General features: G+C 40.6%; 3 protein-coding genes across 3 annotated transcripts in view; 2 read left to right on the forward strand and 1 right to left on the reverse strand.

Moving 5' to 3' along the window:
• The window catches only part of kcnh4b (potassium voltage-gated channel, subfamily H (eag-related), member 4b), a 34,757-nt gene extending 25,045 nt beyond the window's left edge, over window positions 1–9,712 (reverse strand). Inside the window, exons 1-4 of the mRNA XM_046854499.1 lie at window positions 9,143–9,712; window positions 4,068–4,301; window positions 1,320–1,451; window positions 874–998 (exon numbers count right to left, since the gene is read on the reverse strand). Of these exons, the coding sequence (XP_046710455.1) occupies window positions 874–998; window positions 1,320–1,451; window positions 4,068–4,301; window positions 9,143–9,218 (567 nt within the window). The 5' untranslated portion in view covers window positions 9,219–9,712. The remainder of the gene's footprint in view (window positions 1–873; window positions 999–1,319; window positions 1,452–4,067; window positions 4,302–9,142) is intronic.
• Window positions 9,713–13,269: 3,557 nt separating this feature from the next.
• Window positions 13,270–16,468, forward strand: LOC124389403 (ras-related protein Rab-5C-like). The gene is made up of 6 exons (XM_046854838.1): window positions 13,270–13,425; window positions 14,332–14,533; window positions 14,632–14,783; window positions 15,072–15,194; window positions 15,366–15,459; window positions 15,693–16,468. Exons 2-6 carry the CDS (start codon window positions 14,383–14,385, stop codon window positions 15,812–15,814), a joined length of 642 nt encoding a protein of 213 aa, XP_046710794.1. The 5' UTR covers window positions 13,270–13,425; window positions 14,332–14,382; the 3' UTR covers window positions 15,815–16,468.
• A 999-nt stretch (window positions 16,469–17,467) lies between these two features.
• Window positions 17,468–20,679, forward strand: part of drosha (drosha ribonuclease III) — a 46,465-nt gene continuing 43,253 nt past the window's right edge. The window contains 5 exon segments of the mRNA XM_046853769.1: window positions 17,468–17,724; window positions 18,425–19,161; window positions 19,235–19,559; window positions 19,651–19,792; window positions 19,949–20,106. Coding sequence (XP_046709725.1) covers window positions 18,428–19,161; window positions 19,235–19,559; window positions 19,651–19,792; window positions 19,949–20,106 — 1,359 coding nt within the window. The 5' untranslated portion in view covers window positions 17,468–17,724; window positions 18,425–18,427.

Genomic DNA, 20,679 nt, shown 5'->3' on the forward strand with positions numbered 1-20,679 from the left:
TCTTTTTCTTTCTTTCATTTTTTCCTTCTTTCTTTCTTTCTTTCTTTCTTTCTTTCTTTCTTTCTTTCTTTCTTAATTGTTAATTTCTTCCTGTTTTATTTTATATTTCCATATATTCTTTTCTTTGTTTTCTTTTGCATTTTTTTCTTTCTGTTTTTCTTTCATTTCTTTCTTTTGTTCTTTCTTTCTTTTCATTTATTTTTCCATTTTCTTTTATTTTTCCAGGTATTATTTTTCTTTCTTTCTTTCTTTCTCTTTCTTTCTTTCTTCTTTCTTTCTTTTTTCTAGGAGATTGACGCACTACCCACTGCGCTACAACGTAGTCTGTAAATCTATGAGCACAAAAGTGATTGTTAGCTGAGACGCATTGCCCGGCTGCACGTTAGCTGAGGTAAAGGCAAATGTGTCCAAATACAGGAAACGTACGACAGTCGCGGGTCAGTTGATTAGCAAACAACAGCAAATAGCAGAAATCAGAAATCAGAACGAGATCAAAATCCAGGAAGAGCAAAAAGACTTAGCAAGTTATCTATTGTTTATTAGTCCAGGACATGTAGTGACCTGGGAATTTATTGAGATATTTATTTATTTATTTCGATTTAAAAACGATCTTGTTGTAGAAACTGGGTTTTGGCATGCGGACTCCAATGTAATGTCGTTATCGAAATCGATGGCTAACATCAGAGCTGATGGATCCTTAATGCAGGTGTTCTGTTTTTCATCTTTCAGTTCTTTCTTTTCTTTTCATTGTTTCTGACTAGCAAACTTGCTAACACGAAGACAACAATACATCAACTTGTCATTTGTTCAGAACAAAAGTACTAGCGTGAAGCATTGGTAAATTTTTGCTCGATTAGAGTGCGGTGTACTCACGCCGCTGAGGTTGACGTCGTTCTGTCCTCCGCGTTTGAACTGGCTGGTGATTTGGCTGAGGACGGAGTGGCCACGCCTTCGAGCCGCGACGAACCGAGAGCTGCTGCTCTTCCTGTGTTTGTCATCTAAACCCAAATTACAAAAAACATGGTATTCATTTATATAGTGCTTACGGTATAGCAGCTATAAACATCCTTTCCTTCACCAGGCTCGCTTCAGTTCTTTTTCTCGAAGCTAGTCATGTTAGCAAGAAACCAAAAAGTGCAACGTGTCCTGAAGACGTCCGAAAGCTTTACCCCGACCCCCTTAAGTTGTTGCTGTGAAGGCGCTGTTACCATAGCAACAATAAAGTATTAGCCTTTTATAGACGATTAATCTTCATCTCCCGACCAATCAGGATTCAGAATGGCGATAGTGTGATGTAATAAGCGTATTGACGATCATACCGTCTCTCCTGCCGCCCTGGTGGCTCTTCCCGTGCGTGTCAGTCACGTCTTTAAAGGAGAACAGGAAAAGCACCATCTCTCCTTTCTCGTTCTTTATGGGAACGATATCCAGCAGACACCAAAACGACGTTCCTGTTACACAACACGACAAAACAACAACACACAAACCTTTACACACTGACTTTCAGTGGTGAGACAAGTAACACACTACACTTCTTCATCTCCTTCTTCCTTTTCATTTGTGCTTTCTTTCTTTCTTTCTTTCTTTCTTTCTTTCTTTCTGTTTTTTTCTTTTCATTTCTTTCTTTTTCTTTCTTTCTTTTTCTTTCTTTCTTTCTTTCTTTCTTTCTTTCTTTCTTTCTTTCTTTCTTTCTCTTTCCTTTTTTATTTTTCTTTCTTTCTGTTTTTCTTTCTTTTCATTTCTTTCTTTCATTCATTCTATTTCTTTATTTATTTTATTTTTCTTTTGTTTTCCTTGTTTTCCTTTTTTATTGTTCCTTTCTCTCTGTTTTTCTTTAATTTGTTTTAATTTCTTTCTTTCTTTCTTTCTTTCTTTCTTTCTTTCTTTCTTTCTTTCTTTCTTTCTTTCTTTCTTTCTTTTCTTTCTTTTCTCCACCCCGTTATGTTCAGCTCTCTACAGATGTTTAAGCAGATGTCTTCTTCCTTCCTTTCTTTATTCATTTTATATATTTTCTTTCTTTTTTCCTTTTCTTTTTCATCCTAAAATGTGATCATTTCATTTATATACATGCATATTTTTTGTAATCACCCCATCATCTCTTTCTCTTTGTTTCTGTCTCTCTTTCTCTCTCTCTTTCTGTCTCTCTCTCTCTCTCTCTCTCTTTCTGTCTCTGTTCCTCTCTTTCTTTCTTTCTTTTTCTTTCTTCCTTTTTCTTTAATTGTTCAATATCTTACATTCACGTTAGCTCTTTATAGATGTGTAATTTGATGTCTTTCTTATTCTTTTATAGTTTTTCTTACTTTCTTTCCTTTTCTTTCATTCATTTGTCATGTCTTTTTTATGCATTTTTTCTTACTTTTCTTTCTTTCATTCATTTTAATATTTGTCTTTCTTTCTTTTTTCTTTCACTTGTATGTATTTTTAATCCCATTGTTTGTTTCTTTGTTGCTTTCCCACTTATTCCCATCATTTCGTATATGTGTACATTTCTTTTCACCCCATTACTTTTGATCTGATCTCTCTCTCTCTCTCTCTCTCTCTCTCTCTCTGTTCTTTAATTGTGCTGCAGTGAGATGGAGACTCTGATTAAACCCCCGCTTGAGTGCAGGATTGAGAAAGTGTGGTGTGAAAAACGGAGTGTGAGATTTTGGAAGATTTCGATGATGGACAGATGTGTGTGAGAAAGAAGACCTGTGACAGATGTTTGGATTGCTAAAGGAAAGCTGGTGGAGGCGAGAGGAGAGGAACAAACAGAGGATTAAGGGCTTTATGAACTTCCTGCTACATGATGCTGATGGAGGAGGAACCGTTGTCGGGGGGTTTCAGTGTGTGGTGAAACGAGATTCAGATGTAATAAAAGAAGCGGAGGAAAGAAAAACACAGGCGCCGAATCCTGAATAAACCCCAGTAATAAAAACATCTCACTGCATGCATGCACCATATATTCATATTATTCCTCTTACTCTCCTGTGTGTCAGAGCTGAATATTAAGGAGTTTGTTTATGTCTGTGGGATTGTTGCAAATACAGAGGCACTTTGTAAAAAAAACAAAAAACATTTATAATAATTCGTTGCTGTGTACCTGCACTATTCAATGACAATAAAGTTGTATCTATCTATCTATCTATCTATCTATCTATCTATCTATCTATCTATCTATCTATCTATCTATCTATCTATCTATCTTTCTATCTATCTAATATCCTAACGATCCTATCTTTAGATCAGAGGTGCTGGCTGTGCGTTCAGTCCTATTTAATTTAACATTAATCAGGTTACTTAAACAGACTTTCTGAGAATTCCTACATTTTGGTTTCGCTCGGGGGACAGACACAGTCTCAATTTGGTGGATCCTGAGTGACGACTCTGTGCAGCTAGCAGACGGTCGGTTTAGCCTGTCTGTCTGCTCACTGGCCTTGGCTCTGGACAGTCACTTGTTAACTAGTGCTGTCCTGAGCCTATGACCTATACTGCAAGAAATGAGAGCAGGACCTTCTCGAGTGGGATGGATACTGTCCCGCCCTAACAGGCCAGCCTTGCCCTCAAAATTGCTCTAATTATTTTTGATACTACTACTACTATTACTACTGCTTATTATTGATACTACTTTTATTACTACTGTAATTATTGATACTACTATTATTTCTACTGTTATTATTAATACTACTATTATTAATACTGCTTCTGTTACTATTAAAACTACTTTTACTCATACTATTGGTACTATTGATACTACTATATTATGATAAAATATAAAGATATTGCTACTAGTGTTCTTATAAGTACTACTATAAATACTACTAGGAGCAGCAGCAGTATTAATACTACTACAACTATAAATACTTCTACTACTGTTACTATTGATTATGGTATAAATACTACTACTGGAACTAATACTGCTACTGCTACGTATTAATGTTACTATTAATACCGCTTTTCAAACTTCTCCTATCACTACTATTACTATTACTACCATTACTGCTACTACTACTGTTACTATTAATAGCAGCAATATAGCATTTGTTAATTTCATTCATTACTTAACCAACTTTGGTTTGAATTCTCACCATCTTTCTTGTAGAACTGGACCTCAGCCTGGTACTCCTCTTTACTCTCCAGTGCTTTCTCCATGCCCTGTGCCACCTGCTCGCTCGTCCCCGAGCCATACAGGAAGCGACAGCTGCAGTTCTTCTGCATTACTTCTGTCCTGGCGAAGCCCGTCAGCTCACAGAACCCGTCCGAACAGTACACAATGGGGTAACCACGGTGACCCTGAGCGTTCCCCAACAGGAAGTTGCTGTCTGCAGAGAATGAGGGAGAGTTTTATTCTTGATTAGAATCCAATCCAATTATCCAATTATCCAATCTAATCCAACGAATCCAATTATTCACATCAATCAGCCATAATATGAGAATCTTCATATATATATATATATATATATATATATATATATATATATATATATATATATATAATATTGTCAAAGTTCTGATCCATTGAGACCTGAACTCCACAAGACATCTCAAATCATATCAGCACATAAAGAATATTCAGTAGCATGGAATTTTCTCTTCTTCTGAACTAGGGGAACCAAACCTGTTCCAGCATGACAATGCACAAACTCCATGAAGGTCTGCTTTTCATGGGTTGGCGTGGAAGATCTGCTATAGAGCTCTAAACCCTATTGAACATGAATGAATGTGAACACTGACTGCACTCCAGGAACTTCCTCACCTTCTCACCCACATCAGTACCTGACTTCAATAAGTCCTATTACTACCCTTGTGTCTGGATGAACCTCCACAAATCTCCACTCCAAAATCTATGGAACATCTTTCCAGAAGAGTGCAAACTTTTGCCGATATGGTGTGTGTAAAATTCGTAAAGCGCAGAGTGGGGAAAACTTCACTCGGGGGCGCACTTTTCTGCGTTTGAAGGAGGACGGGATCAGTCCTGTTTTGGCGTTCAGCGCTGAAGCTTGGGTAATGCAGGGTTTGAAATGCAGTCTTTCCTCCTGGAGGTTTGACCAACACTGAGTGACATGCTGAAGTAGATACTCCGTGATTAAGAGACTCCATTCCCACGCGCTGGCCTTCATTCTTCACTCCTGTCCAGAAATAAAACGGTCCCAGAGTCTTTCCTTGGTCATGTGATCTAACAATCCAGTGTGGATTAACTACATTAAACCCTAATCCCATCTAAATATTACTGTCACTTTCGTTCTTTCCTGAGTGTCGAACTAGGGTTGGTTTCGGAAGATCCTGAACATCTCCACAACTCAGGTAGATCTTCCAGCTTTTCCTCCCCACTGAAGCTCCACGTGTGTGAGCGTTTCCTGGGCGATCGATGTGACATTTATATATTTATATATTTCTTTTTTTTATATCCTGGAAAGCATTTCAGGTTTACATCGTGAACTCGCACCTTCTAGTCATTAAGGGACGCTCGGCTCAGGCTCGGGGAGATGTTCCACTGACATGTTAAAGTTGTTGTCGTGTGATCAGGAAGCTCAGGGCGCTTCGACTTTGCTTACAGCTGATCTCCTGGCAACTAGATGAAGCTATTTTGAGCTGCGCAGAGACTCCCGCTGCTGCAAGGAAGGATGTTGCTGTGCCTAGAGTGTGTGTGTGTGTGTGTGTGTGTGTGTGTGTGTGTGTGTGTGTGTGTGTGTGCAGCTGTCTTTGTGGGAGCCGAACACACAGGCAAAGCCAAAAGCAGATGCCAGCTTTTCCTTCTTCATTTATCTCTTCCTCCAGTCGCACTTTCAAGGGAAACATCGTAAGGAATGATTTCCGTCTTATTAACTTCGGACGAGAGAAAAAAGAGAACCAGGTGAAGAAAAAACACACACCAGAGCGTCCTGTTACAGAGACAACGCAAAATCCTCTGATCTGTGAGGACACTACTGTCATAGATAGATAGATAGATAGATAGATAGATAGATAGATAGATAGATAGATAGATAGATAGATAGATAGATGGATAGATGGATAGATGGATGGATGTGTGCTGTTGTGTCAAAATGAACACAATACACAAACAGTGCTGTCACCTGACAACTGCTCCCATGAGCCCAATGCTCTGGTACATAAACAACAAGAGGAGGGTAAAGAGAGAGACAAAGAGAGACACAGAAAGACAGAAAGAGACAAAGAGACACAGAAAGACAGAGAGAGACACAGAAAGACAGAGAGTGACACAGAAAGACAGAGAGAGACACAGAGAGACAGAAAGACAGAGAGAGAGACAGATAGAGACAGAAAGACAGAGAGAGAGACAGATAGAGACAGAAAGACAGAGAGAGACACAGAAAGAAAGAAAGAGACAGAAAGACAGAGAGAGAGACAGAAAGTGACAGACAGACAGAGAGAGACAGAAAGACAGAAAGAGACAGAAAGACAGAAAGACAGAAAGACCGAGAGACATAATAGCAATAGGTACCAGTGACGGCGAACTTTGCAGATTTACAGAATTTGTTGTAGCGCATCAATCTCAAGAATAAAGAGAGAAAGACAGAAAGAAAGAAAGAAAGAAAGAAAGAAAGAAAGAAAGAAAGAAAGAAAGAAAGAAAGAGCGACAAAGAGACACAGAGAGACATGAAAAAGACAGAAAAGAGAGAGAAGGAATGAAAGAAAGAAAACATCGAACAATAAATGAAAAGAACCAATTAAAAAAGAAGGAAAGAAAACAAGGAAAATTAATAAAAAGATAAACAGAAAGAAAGAACCAATAAAAAGAAAGAAAGAAAGAAAGAAAGAAAGATCAACCAAGACACACAGAAGGACACAAAGAAAGAAAGAGAAAGAAAGAGAAAAAGAAAAAAGACACAGAGAAAGACAGAGCAAGAGAAAGAGAGAGAGACCACAGCATACTGTAGCAAAGCATCTTATATTTTCATGTTCGTGTGTCAGTAATTTTCAAGTCCTGATTTTATATTCGCTTTTTTTTTTTGCTTGTTTCTTTTATAATGTTCCAGTGAAGAAAGATGGACGTTGGAGTAAAAACTGAGACGTCCATAGTGTCTGCAGTGTGCGTGTGAGTGTGGGTGTGGGTGTGAGTGTGGGTGAAAACATGGCCAGGAATCTACAGAAAATCCATCACGATCATTAAAAACAGGCAACAAAGTCCCTGTAATGATAAAAAAAAACAATTGGCAGGATTTTTAACATTTTTAAATTTCTTTTATAAAGTTCCAGTGAAGAAAGAAGGACGTTGGAGCAAAAACTAAGAAACTAACATCCGAAAATGTCCAGGCAAAATTAAGTCCCAGAGACGATCGAGTCCTCGGAAAGATCGTAGTTATGAAAGTGGAGGTTGAGATTATGAAGTTCCTCCAGAAAAATTGGTCCCACAATTGTGTAGGACGTCTTCGGATGCAGCAGAATAAAATTTTCCCTTCAGCTCAACTAGGAGTCCCAAAACTCGTTCCAGGTTTGGAGATCTCCTGCTATAAAGCTCCGTCCCTAATGGAATGAATGTGAATCAGGAACCTCCTCACTTTCTATCCTACATCAGTAGCTTCTTTCACTAACACCCCTGTATTTGCACGAATATCACATCTAGTGGAACATTTTCCCAGAAGTGTGGAGCTTATCATAACAGTAAATGGGAACTGGATGTAGAATGGGATGTTCCACATCTTCCACACCAAATTTATGCTCAACTTTTGACCATATAGATTTAGTTTTTTTCTATATTTTTGTATCGTTTTTCGGTTCTTATGTGATGTTTGTACAGCAGGTGAAAGTTTATAAAACCCCTCTGTTCTAAGTCTCATGTTCATACTTAACAGGCTTGGCGGAAATTTCGAGGTTGATGGACAAATACGAGTTTCTAACTCGTAATTACGACATTGTGGTCGTACATGAACAGATGCAACAGTACTGGTGAACACAATAAGGTAACACAGCGAAGTTACAGGGACTTACACCTCAAATTACATACGTTTTTATGGAGTACAACCAAAGACGCTCATCCTCAAGGTTACCACATGAGCAGCGAAATTGCTGACATTGTTTTTTTTTTTTTTTTTTTTTGGAAATGTCAGAAATGTTCGATGAATAAACTCTGCTCAAGGGATATCAGCAACAATCCTACTGTCATTGAGCCGTTACTATGGAAGCGATAATTTGTTAACGATAACCTGCACCACTGTCAGCACTGTTGTTATAGAGAATTCATGAACACCTTCTGACCAATCAGGACGCAGTATTCGGAGCTGGGAATGACTAGTCATCAGTGTAGTAGTCAAATTAATTATATTGGTAAAAATATCATTGAAAAAAAAATGATGAAAATCGTCAGGACACCAAACGGAACTTTTGCTGTTTCCACACGGACGGTTTTAATTGCCGGATGTGTGCGGAGTGATGGATTTCGGTGCTCGATTTCAGACTTGGCGTATCAGCAAAACAAATATTTAGTGATTAAAAATCATTTTTCGGTTGAGTTTATCATTTTCTTTTTATATCTAAGTAAATAAAAGTATATAATAAAAGTTTTAATTTCACCTCTTTTATATTTATTTCTTTAATTTGTTGATAAAATATGGTCAAACAAAAATGTCCGCCGTATTAATCCAGCGTTAATAAAATTAGTGTCGTTAAAATAAAATCTGCGTTCATTTTGACAGCCCTAAAATATATATATCATTTTGTCTTAATTTTTTTTTTTATATTAATAATTGTAAAAAAAATTATATATTATATATTATAGTATATATATTATATATTACATCAAAATATATTCATATTTGTATAATATAATATACATTTGCATAAAATGTATATCAACATGTTTGCAAAATTGATAAAAATATATTATATTATGTTATTAAAATATGGAAATATATATTTGTATGTAATTTATGTAACAAAATATATTTATGCTATATATATATATATATATATATATATATATATATATATATATATATATATATATATATATATATATATGTGCAAATATATGCACATTTTATGCCAATGATCTAACCAGCTTCTTTAACAGTTGCACTCTCAGCTAGAGGGAACCCCAAAGTTTACAGTAAATAGCAGGTGTGTGTGTGTGTGTGTGTGTGTGTGTGTGTGTGTGTGTGTGTGTGTGTGTGTGTTTGTGTTTGTGTTTGTGTGTGTGACTCACGGGTGCCGTCGAAGCGAGTAGCGATGGTGTCCAAGAAAGTGTTTTGTGGGGCGAGAAGCCCCTTCATCACCGGCATGGTGACACACGACCCGTCTGCCTTCCTGTCGCCGTGTCTCTGTCTCTCTTTGTCTGTCTGTCTGGACCCCCTTTTCTCTACTCACTCCATCCTCTGAGTCGAGGGGGGCTTCGGATTAGCCTGAACTACCCCATAGGGTAAATAGACGAAGGAGGGATTCCCCTCGTCTTTCTTTCAACTGTTTCTTCCTCTTGTTTTCTCTCTCTCTCTCTCTCTCTCTCTCTCTCTCTCTCTCTCTCTTTTGTGCCTTTCTTCTTAGAGAAATAGAGAGTGTGTAGTCCGAATTACTTCAATCTCCTGGTCTTCAGTCCATCCTTCCGTCCTTCTTTATGTCCTTTATCAGTTTCCTTCTGGTTCTTTATCATCCCTGTCCTCTTTCTCTTTACTGTTCGCTCTGTCGTTCATCCGCTCGAAGGTGTGGTGTCTCTGTGTGCGTTTCTACACCTCACTGCCTCACTGCTCCACTTCTCTCTGCTACTCTCCATCTTTCCCTCTCTCTCTCTCTCTCTCTCTCTCTCTCTCCCCTATTTTTCTTCTCTCTCCCTTCGTCTCGCTCTCTTTCTCTCTCTCTCTCTCTCCTCTTTCTCTCCTCTTTCCCTTTGTCTCTCTCCTCCCTCTCTCCCTTTTTCTCTCTCTCTCTCCATCTTTCTCCACTCTCTCTCCTTGTCTCTCTCCTCTCTCTCTTCTATCTTCAGTATCTCTATCTTTGTCTATCTCTCTCTCTCTCTCTCTCTCTCTCTCTCTCTCTCTTTTCTTTTCTCCAGCCATCTGTCTGTGTCTCAATTCATTCATACTTTTCAACAGTTAGTTTCACAAATTCATCACAGAGCACAACAGTCAATCAGAACTCTGTGTGTGTGTGTGTGTGTGTGTGTGTGTGTGTGTGTGTGTGTGTGTGTGTGTGTGTGAGTCTCGGATATTCCACTTTATTGCGCCGTAATGTAACGGAGTTTCTTGTGTTGCTGTTATGAGAATGTCTTGTCAATCTTTCTATCCATTTAATAACCTGCGCCACTCATTTATTCACTCCATCTCTCTGTCTGTTCATCACTCGCTTTCTATTCTGCCTGTATTTTTCTCTCTTGCTTTTATTTCTCTTTGTCTCTGACTTGTCTCGCTTTGTCTTTGTCTCAATCTCTGTTTTTTTGATCATCCTACATGCTTTGAGTGTGTGTGTGTGTGTGTGTGTGTGTGTGTGTGTGTTGCAGAAATCAACCCGAAATGCTCGCACGGAAACTCACACGCAAACAGACACACTGATTCTCAGCGGTGTCGGTGTCCTTGACGACCTTGTTTTCCCAGGCTCCGTGTGTATGTGTGTGTGTGTGTGTGTGTGTGTGTGTGTGTGTGTGTGTGTGTGTGACAAAGAGAGTTACCTCCTGCTGTCATAGGTGTGTCACCGAGTTTAAAACGAGAGGCTCGTGCCACATTAATGCCCAATTATGTAAATGAAATGCGCAGCACATTAAATATTGAGACGTCCTTCAGACGGAGACATCGGCGGGGGTCATGACGACTCCTGAGTCAGAACCAAGACGACGTTTAGCTTAATTTTCTCACAATAGGGACCACACACACACATGCACACAAATGCACGTCATGGTTCAAAGGCATTCATTAATAAGAATTGATTTGTGTGTGACTCCAGACTGTACTGTGACTCAGAGGAAGTTTAGCGGTTAAAACATCGGACTTTGGATATTGGACTTCATACATTATGCTTTGAACATAACTACATTTAACATTAGACTTTGGATATTTGACTTTGGGTAACGGACGTTGAACTTTTGACATTGGACTTTGAACAATAAACTATAAATATTTGACTTTGAACATTGGACTTTGGATATTGGACTTTGGATTATGGACATTGGACTTTGCACATTGAACTTTGAATATGGGACTTTAACTATTAGACTTTGGATATTAGACTTTGGATTTTGGACTTTGAACATTGAATATTGGACTTTAAACATTAGACTTTGGATACTAAACTTTCGACATTGGACTTTGAACATTGGACTTTGGATATTTGACTTTGAACATTCGACTTTGGATACTAAACTTTGAACATTGGACTTTGGATATTTGACTTTGAACATTGGAATTTGGATATTGGACTTTGGATTATGGACATTGGACTTTGCACATTGAACTTTGAATATGGGACTTTGAACATTAGACTTTGGATATTGGACTTTGAACAATAGATTTTGGATACTAAACTTTGGACATTGGACTTTGAACATTTGACTTTGAATATTGGACTTTGGTTACTGGACTTTGTGCTTTGTAATTTTGATAATTGACTTTTAACATTGGACTTTTATATTGGACTTTGGCTTTTGGACATTGTACTGTAAATCCAAAGGTCATGAGTTCAAATTTCAGCCACACAACGCTGCCACTCCTGGGCCCCTAAGCAAGGCCCTTAACTCCGTGGCTGCTTAGTTGTACAAATGAGATAAATGTAAGCTGCTCTTGATAAATGTCTGCCAAATGTTTTCAATGTAATGTACTTGGAGTAACAGACTGAGACATCGGACAGTTTTCTTCATAATATTCTCATTCTTTTTATTTTTATTCGAACAAATGTTGAAATAAATACCTCAGGATTTTGATAAACGAGCTAACTGACGAATGAACTTAGCAGGCGAGATGAAAACATTCCTTAAATGTGTGAGACAGAGAAATACAGTGACCTTTAAATCTGCCTATTTTTTTAAACCAGAACCAAAAACGCCAAAGGTGTAAAGTTCCTCCTGATCACTTTCTAGCGACCTGAAGCCACCCGGTTACAGCGAATGAGCTTCCTCAGGGTTAGCGACTCTGTGTACTTTGTGTCTTTTTAGGAACTAAAACTAGCACACCTAATTCCTGAGCTGTATTGCATAATTCCGGCTTCTCGGAGGCTTGCTTGTGCTAGCAAATTTAGCAGATGTAAAAAAAATTCTTTTCTGCCCCTTTCTTTGTTTAAACTCACAAAGACACTGGAATAGAATTGACGACGTCAGGCCTGTGGAGAAAATAGGGCAGCGCTAAAAATATTAGCCCACTTCTACAGAGCAGAGAGCAGAACACACACACACACACACACACACACACACACACACACACACACACACACACACACACACACAAAGCAATGACAGTGGACATGGACAGCTCAGGATACTCTATAAAAACTCAACACAAACATCTGAAGGAAAAGTCGAACTGCAGCAAGTCTGAACCTGGCCTTATTAATGTTTATATACATTTATATTAGATTTTTAAGAAATAATACAAAAATAGTATTTGAATAGTCATTATAAATGTTTTTAATAATATTTCTGATTTTAAGTATATAAAAAAAAAGGGGCGCCATCGAAACGGTTGATTCTGGCGCCATCTTGTGGACAAACTAACTACATGCAAAACCAAATCCGGAAGTAGCGTATTTAAATTTTAAAGCATTAAATCTAATCACGAGTGAAAGCAATTTCAAACATTTGAAGCACTTGTTTATATTTGCAAATATGTAAATGTATTGCTGTGACAATTCGAGGTATTATTTTGTTAGCAAAATGGCGTGTAACTTTATTTTCACGTATTTAAACGTTTTTCAAATACAAAATGAATATTGTTTGATGTTTTTATCAAATTAATGATATTAAAACTGTATTTATTGTTTTGTTTGTTGACTTCAATCGCAGTAGTTTCCAGGATACTGCGGTCATTTCCGCGTTTTTCATTGGCCCGCTCTGATTGGCTAGCCGCAAGTTACCCGGATCCGGAAGTAATGTTTGGTGTCGGGGAACGAGGCCAAAAGCAACTATTTTTATTTTCCTGCCCGTTTTACGGAAACCCCGCCTCCCGCTGCATGATTGGCTAGTAGTGTGTGTGTGTGTGTGTGTGTGTGTGTGTGTGTGTGTGTGTGTGTGTGTGTGTGTGTGTGTGTGTGTGTGTGTGTGTGTGTGTGTCGTGTTCCGCGCTCTGATTGGTTTAAACCCCTGGGTCGTGGCTTTTGGTTGTGAAACTACCCAATCAGTAAGAAGGAGGCGGGGTTTGTGTGAATACGGGTAGGTAAAAACACCGGGAAGGGAAAAAAAAGCTGTCATGTTTTGACAAGGAAAGAAGTGAAAGGGAAAAGTCAGACATTTTGCGGTTTGGGATAAAAATACACAACATTCGACCGTTTTTAAATCAAAACCACAGGAGCGCCGAGGTGAGTGTCTCGCAGATGTGTACTGGGTTTAGTTAAATAAAGTTTGATCCAGCTAGCCTGCAAGCTGAAGTCTCGTTAGCTATGCTAGGTGCTAGCCCAGGAGTTAGCGCTGCGTCCGGAACTTTGGATAAACGCGTATAAAATTGTAGATAAACGACCGAGTGATACTGAAATTACAAAAACATTTACTGAGTAAAATATAAATGTAAAGCCGCATGTGCCTGAGACGGCAGAGGGGCTAAGCTAGCAAAGCTAAACAGGGCGCTGCTGACTAGCATTTAAATGACGTCAACACGGTTAAACTAGCAGGTGAGTCCCCACCGGAAATGACGTCACCAGGTGATCATGTTTATGATCCTGATGATGATTGTGATCAGGTCTCGGAGGAAGTGAAGAGCTGAATTTGGACACTGTGCCATAAGGCTGTGGTGATGAATCTGTTATACTCTGAATTACACTGAACCGAATTATATACCGAATTATACTGAACCGAATTATATACTGAATTATACTGAACCGAATTATAAACTGAATTATACTGAACCGAATTATAAACTGAATTATACTGAACCGAATTATAAACTGAATTATACTGAACCGAATTATATACTGAACCGAATTATATACTGAATTATACTGAACCGAATTATATACTGAATTATACTGAACTGAATTATACTGAACTGAATTATAAACTAAATTATACTGAACTGAATTATAAACTAAATTATACTGAACTGAATTATATACTGAATTATACTGAACCGAATTATTTTCTGAATTATACTGAACCAAATTATACTGAAAGGATGAAATATGTTGTTGTAAGATGAATGAGATTTGGACATGGTTCTCCTGAGTAGCTTTTTAAACCTCTGTACAAAGATACTTATGTTCTTGTTTCAGACCGACCCCCCGGTCATCTGTCGGTGTCTGAGCGTCAGGATCCACGTCGTCATGGCGGGTCGACCCAACGGGCCGGCCGCGGGGAATAAGATCTGCCAGTTTAAGCTGGTTCTGCTGGGCGAGTCGGCCGTTGGGAAGTCCAGTCTGGTTCTGCGTTTCGTCAAGGGCCAGTTCCATGAGTACCAGGAGAGCACCATTGGAGGTTTTCGATCCTTCTCCTGCGATGGCTTTTATTACAGATGAAAGGATAAAACGGAGCGATCCTGATGTTTTGTTTGTTTCTGTGTGTTTGGTGTACAGCGGCGTTCCTCACGCAGACCGTCTGTCTGGACGACACAACAGTGAAGTTTGAGATTTGGGACACAGCCGGACAAGAACGCTACCACAGCCTGGCGCCGATGTACTACAGAGGAGCTCAGGCTGCCATCATCGTCTACGACATCACGAACACGGTGCGGGGAAACGCAGCTCACGCCATCATTTACGCCATTCCTTCACTCACTCGCTCACTCACTCATTCGTTCACTCGCTTACCCACATTCACTTCTTTATTCACTCATTTACTCGTTTAATAATTCATTCACCCTGTGTCTACTCCTTCCTCACTCACTCACTCTTTCACTCACTCTCGGATTCTCTCACTTACCTCTTTACACACTTATTATTTTTCCATTCATGCAGTTTCTCACTCTCTTACTGTGTGTGTGTGTGTGTGTGTGTGTGTGTGTGTGTGTGTGTAGGACACATTTGTACGAGCGAAGAACTGGGTAAACGAGTTGCAGAAACAGGCGAGTCCCAGCATTGTAATCGCTCTGTCTGGCAATAAAGCTGATCTCGCTAACAAGAGAGCCGTCGACTTCCAGGTACCAGCGCGCATGTGTGTGTGCGTGTGTCTGTGTCTGTGCGCGAGTGTGTGTGCGTGTACGTGCGTGTCTGTACGCGTGTACGTGTGTGTGTGTGTACGTGTACTTGTGTGTGTGTGTGTGTGTACGTGTGCGTTGGATTGGCCTTTTATGGGTGTGACGTGTGTACAGGAAGCACAGGCGTACGCTGATGATAACGGCCTGCTGTTCATGGAGACTTCAGCCAAAACCGCCATGAACGTCAACGAGATATTTATGGCCATTGGTAAGTCAAAACACACACACACACACACACACACACACACACACACACACACACACAGACATACACACACAAAATGCACACGTTGCTATTTTCTGTACCACAAGTGTTTTTCTGAATAATAAAAAGGGGGCAGGGCTTCAGGAGGCAGGATTTATCTTTAGCTCCACCTCCTTTGGTTGGATCAGAAAATCCGATTGGCTAAAAGCTCCTTGCTGATTCTTTTTGTCCTACAGCGAAGAAGCTGCCGAAGAGCGAGCCTCAAGCCGGCGGAGGCGGGGCCAGTGGGCGGGGACGGACAGGTGTAGACCTCCAAGACTCCACCCATCAGAGCTCCACTGGCAAATGCTGTAACTGATTGGCCGGGTTTCGGGAAGCAGAGGGTCCAAACCAAGACACGGAGAAGCCACAAGACGAGCGTCTGGCACTTATAATGATGATGATGATGATGATGATGATTCCTTCAGAGATTATGTTTTTGATCATTTTTCATATAAGAAAATATAAGCTAACACTTCCTGTTTCTCTCTCTTTCACTTCCTGTCCGGTTTATCCATATTCCATGAAAATACTAACAGATCTGTGTCTCGAGGCTCGTTTTATTATTATTGTTATTATCGAATTTTTTTAACAGCGGTGAGGTTTTTTCCGGTGGTGGGCGGAGGGCGCGCGACACTTTTTTTCCTCCTTCCCCCTTTTCTTTCATTTCCTTTTTTTTTTTTTTTTTGTGCGTGTTCCGTAACGATCTTAACAAAGGAGCTCACGCCGGGAATCTTTCACACGAATCATTTTGTACGCAAGCGAGTATTGTTTTTACTGCAACAGTGGACATCATGGCATTATTAACGGGGCTTTTCTGTGTGTGTGTGTGTGTGTGTGTGTGTGTGTGTGTGCGTGCAAGCGAGCGTGTGTGTGTGTGTGCGTGCGTGGATGAACATTACCTCTGACACCTTTTTAACATTGTGGTTTTTCAATCTGTAAAGAGAGAAATAAAAAAAAAAAAGGAGGGAAACCTGTGTGTACTGCGCTTTATGCTCCTCATTAATAAAAAAAAACATAGGATCTATGAATATTTACGAGTATGCAAATTTCAAAAACTCAGCATCATACCACGAATGACCTTCGATGAACAGTGGCGTTACCGTAACGACCTCCTTCGATTTAGGGGTAACGTCAGCCAAGTTCGATGTAACGGGATGTTAAGTCAAATTCACAACAGAATGCAATCCTCCAATTCATTATTTTTTTTGAAATTCTACAAACCCATACCCCATAATGACAATATTTTCATTTACATATTTTATTTAATGTTTTCATTTTTATTTGATCAGTTTAAGTGGTGCTTTAATCGGTTACTAAATGTAATCAATATAATCAATTAGTGTGTACAAAATGTGTAACGTCTCTGCCTATATTAAGATAACCACACACACACACACACACACACACACGCACCTTTTCTTTTTTTTTTACTTACATCTCTTTTCTTTTGCTCCCTCTAACGACGGATACTGGTAACAACCACAGTAATCCTAATACATGACAAAATGTAAATGTTATTAATAATAAATAAAATAATAATAAATAAGTTTTATGTTTTGCATTTCTTCAACCTACCTGCTGAACAACGTAATTCAACCGAACAGTGAATTTTGTATGTATATATATATATATATATATATATATATATATATATATATATATATATATTAAAATTGTTCGAAAAAAGTATGTTGTTGTATGTAGACGTGTTGCGGATCTTCTGTTGAAAACGTAACATTTGATTTGATTTCTGATCAAAGGAACGAAATGAACTAAATGACAAAAATAAATAAAAACGATTCATCGAGATTCGAAGAACCGAGTCACCAAAATGATTCGATTTTCCCATCACTACTACAGGAACGGACTTATCACCACTTTGTGTTTCTGGGAGACGCGATTGACAGGCGGACGCGCGTCCTCGATGTTCATTGGCTGAGTCTAGCAAGCATCGATTCGATTGGCCAAACGGCGGTCCTTCACTTCCAGAGTCTCGACTTACACAGGCTAAACCTCAGAAGCTTGGATGATTACAGGAGGATTTGTAGTGAACCGGATCCTCGAGAGGCGTTCACATTTATCTCTGTATTCATCTAAGAAATTAATGTATATGCAAATATAAAACTGATAGGATACACTCTCCGCTCGTGCGACTTCCGGTTCTACATCTAAGAGACTTTAAGTGCTGCTAGCATATTGAGTTCGATAAGTGGCTCGCGCGCGCAGGTAGGAACACGATATTTTTATGTCTTTAGATAAATAATGATTAATTTCTGATGTCCCACTGTCTCTAAGATTCCCCGAAAGTGTCACAAATACACTTAAACGCGTTAGTGACGTTTATTAAGGTGCTTGCTGTCTGTTAGCCGGCTGTAGCTTGTGCTACATTTGCATACATTTGCATGTATAATTTCATACATTGCCTAAAAAGCCTTTCTGCTTCTTTTTTTTCGCTCACTACCCCTGTGCACTATATAGGGTGTGTTCATTCCCTGATCTAGTGCACTGCATGTCCCCTTGTGTAAGTGCACTATATAGGGTATACCCATGCAGTGCTCTATACATTCTTTAAAATTAAAGTTATGTACACTACACTGGGAGGCATTTAATAACCTAGGCAACCTACATAGTGCACCATTTATCCACATTGAAGCTATTTGCTTGTTTAGGACCCTGGTGCACCTAGCTGTCCACTGTGTAGGGAATAAATGATTGATTTAGACACCCTATGTAGTGCACTGTGTGTCTATTAGGAAGCCTGATATGGAGCACCATATGTTTTCCAATGGTTTTTGAGAAGTCGGTTTCCTGTGTAATGTTAGAAGTGGACTATGTAGTGCATTACAAAGGGTGACTTGTTCCACAAAGTGTACTATGTGTTAGATTTGTTTTGTCTAATAGTCTCTGTCTTTTGCCCTTGTTTCAGAAAATGTCCTTTCATCCTGGACGGGGATGTCCACGAGGGCGCCCTCCCCCTCAAAATTACCCCCCTGTCCCCCTGCGTTTTCCCCCTCCTCCGTCCCTTGCACCCTCTGTGCCCCCTCCTTATCCCTACGACCAGTCGACGCCCCACTGTTCCACGTACAGCCCTCAATGCCTCAACTCCTACCTACCCAACATGCCACCTCGTCCCGATTTCCCTCCTTACCCCGTCCCAGCACCCTCCCAGGGTCCACAGTGCCCCATGCGCCCTCCTTTCCCCCCTCCGCCGCTGCACCAGGGCTTTCCAGAACCCCCTAACTTCCCCCCACCCCCTTTGCCCGTCCCTGCCGGTGGCCCTGCCTCTTCTCAGGGCTCGTATCCATATGTTCCCCCTCCTCCACCTCCTCCACCCTCAATGCCTCCTTCTGTACCCTTTCAGCCTCCTTACTCAATGAATTATCCCCCTCAATCCCACCTACCGCCTCTACCCCCTAATTTCTATCCCCCCTCTGAATCTGGAGCTTTCAAGCCCATGGAGTATCTCCATAATTTCAAGACCGACAAGTCGCCCGAGCGGTCACGGCGGCACAAAAGCTACAGCTACAGTGGGTACAGCGGGCACGGGGAGCGCCGGGAGCGAGAAAGGAGTCCAGACAGGAGGCGGCAGGACGGAGGACGGTACCGCTTAGAGAACGAAAAAGGCCGGACCCCTCCGAGACACCGGAGCCGAGAGCGCAGCAGGTCAGTCAGGACACGGACACTTGCATGCGTATCGTGTACTTGTTAGCTTACTTACTTACGTTTGTCTCCTCAGGGAGCGTTTTCGTCACCGGGAGAGCAGAAGCTCACCTCCCTCGGACCGGCACCGCAAACGAGCGCGCTCCCGCTCAGGAAGCAGAGAGAGAAAACGCGGCCGGATGGAGGAAGACCGGGAAAGAGAGAGGGAAAAGGACAGGGACCGGGAACGAGAGCGGGAGCGGGAAAGAGAGAGAGACAGGAGGGTGGATGCAGCCGGAGGAAGCCGAGAAAGAAGCCACAGAGAAACTGAGGACGAGGAGGAGGAAGAGTTACTGAAGCCGGCTTGGATCCGATGCACTCATGCTGAGAACTACTTCTCCAATGACCCCATGGACCAAGTGGTAACGTTCACCTCCTCTAGCTCTAGCGATCCACGTATGTTTCCCCCCACCCCCCAACCCCTCTTCAAACCAAACCTCCCTTTCCTCCTAGGGCGACTCGACCGTAGTGGGAACCAGTAAACTGAGGAACCTGTACGAGCGCTTTGAGGAGGAGCTGGGGCGGCGCCAGGAACGCGCCAAATCCGCTCGGCCAATGTGGGAACCCCCCAAAACCAAGCTGGACCTGGACCATGGTACGAGTTCATTCTTTCCCACACAGATACCTTCTAGAGATGCACATCACTTCCTACAGAATGTGTTGTTATACTGATTTAGAATATGAAGAACTTATTGTGTGTGTGTGTGTGTGTGTGTGTGTGTGTGTGTGTGTGTGTGTGAGCGCGCTGCAGACGAGAGCTCGAGTGATTCAGAGTGTGACTCGGATGGGGACAGCAGTTGCTCCAGCAGCTCCGACTCCGAGGTGTTCGACGTGATCGCAGAGATCAAGCGTAAGAAAGCACACCCCGACCGACTGCACGACGAGCTGTGGTACAATGATCCTGGACAGGTATACACACACACACACACACACACACACACACACACACACTCACATATAAGCACATACACACACACACACACTCACATATAAGCACATACACACATTCTCACATACATAATTACATACTTATGCACACTCACATCCTTTCATACATACAGAGGTGGCAAAAGTACAGAAGGGCAGATACAGATGTTTTAAAAGACTCTGGTGAAAGTTGAAAGAAAAGGAAAGAAGTTTGAGCTCTGAGGGGGACTTGAGTGAAAAGTAGTGATTATTACTACCTGTTTTAGTGTCACGCTGAGAACCGAACCACATCATAGTAATATAAAAGAATTTTAAATGTTGTTCTCTAATGAATATATTCAGGCTGAAGATCCACCATATAGAACACAAGCAGAGAATAGATGATAATGATGATGATGATGATCAGGAATGTGTCTGTTCTCAGTCATGTTCTCATCACTGACTCCCTCTGTCTCATCCATGTTAACCCCAGACTTCTTACTTCCTTCTGCCTGATCACTGTGAGCTTTAGAAACTAGTCTACATGTGGTGTGTGAGAGACAGGAAATGATGCAC

The sequence above is a fragment of the Silurus meridionalis genome, chromosome 7 (assembly GCF_014805685.1).
Source record: "Silurus meridionalis isolate SWU-2019-XX chromosome 7, ASM1480568v1, whole genome shotgun sequence".
In the NCBI taxonomy this organism is placed as follows: Eukaryota; Metazoa; Chordata; class Actinopteri; order Siluriformes; family Siluridae; genus Silurus; species Silurus meridionalis.

What these genes read in the sequence shown, in the direction of transcription:
- LOC124389403 (XM_046854838.1), top strand. Translation starts at nt 14,383, where the DNA reads ATGGCGGGTCGACCCAACGGGCCGGCCGCGGGGAATAAGATCTGCCAG. An exon ending in CCAGGAGAGCACCATTGGAG is followed by an intron (nt 14,534 to 14,631) that starts GTTTTCGATCCT and finishes TTTGGTGTACAG; the next exon opens with CGGCGTTCCTCACGCAGACC. An exon ending in TCTACGACATCACGAACACG is followed by an intron (nt 14,784 to 15,071) that starts GTGCGGGGAAAC and finishes GTGTGTGTGTAG; the next exon opens with GACACATTTGTACGAGCGAA.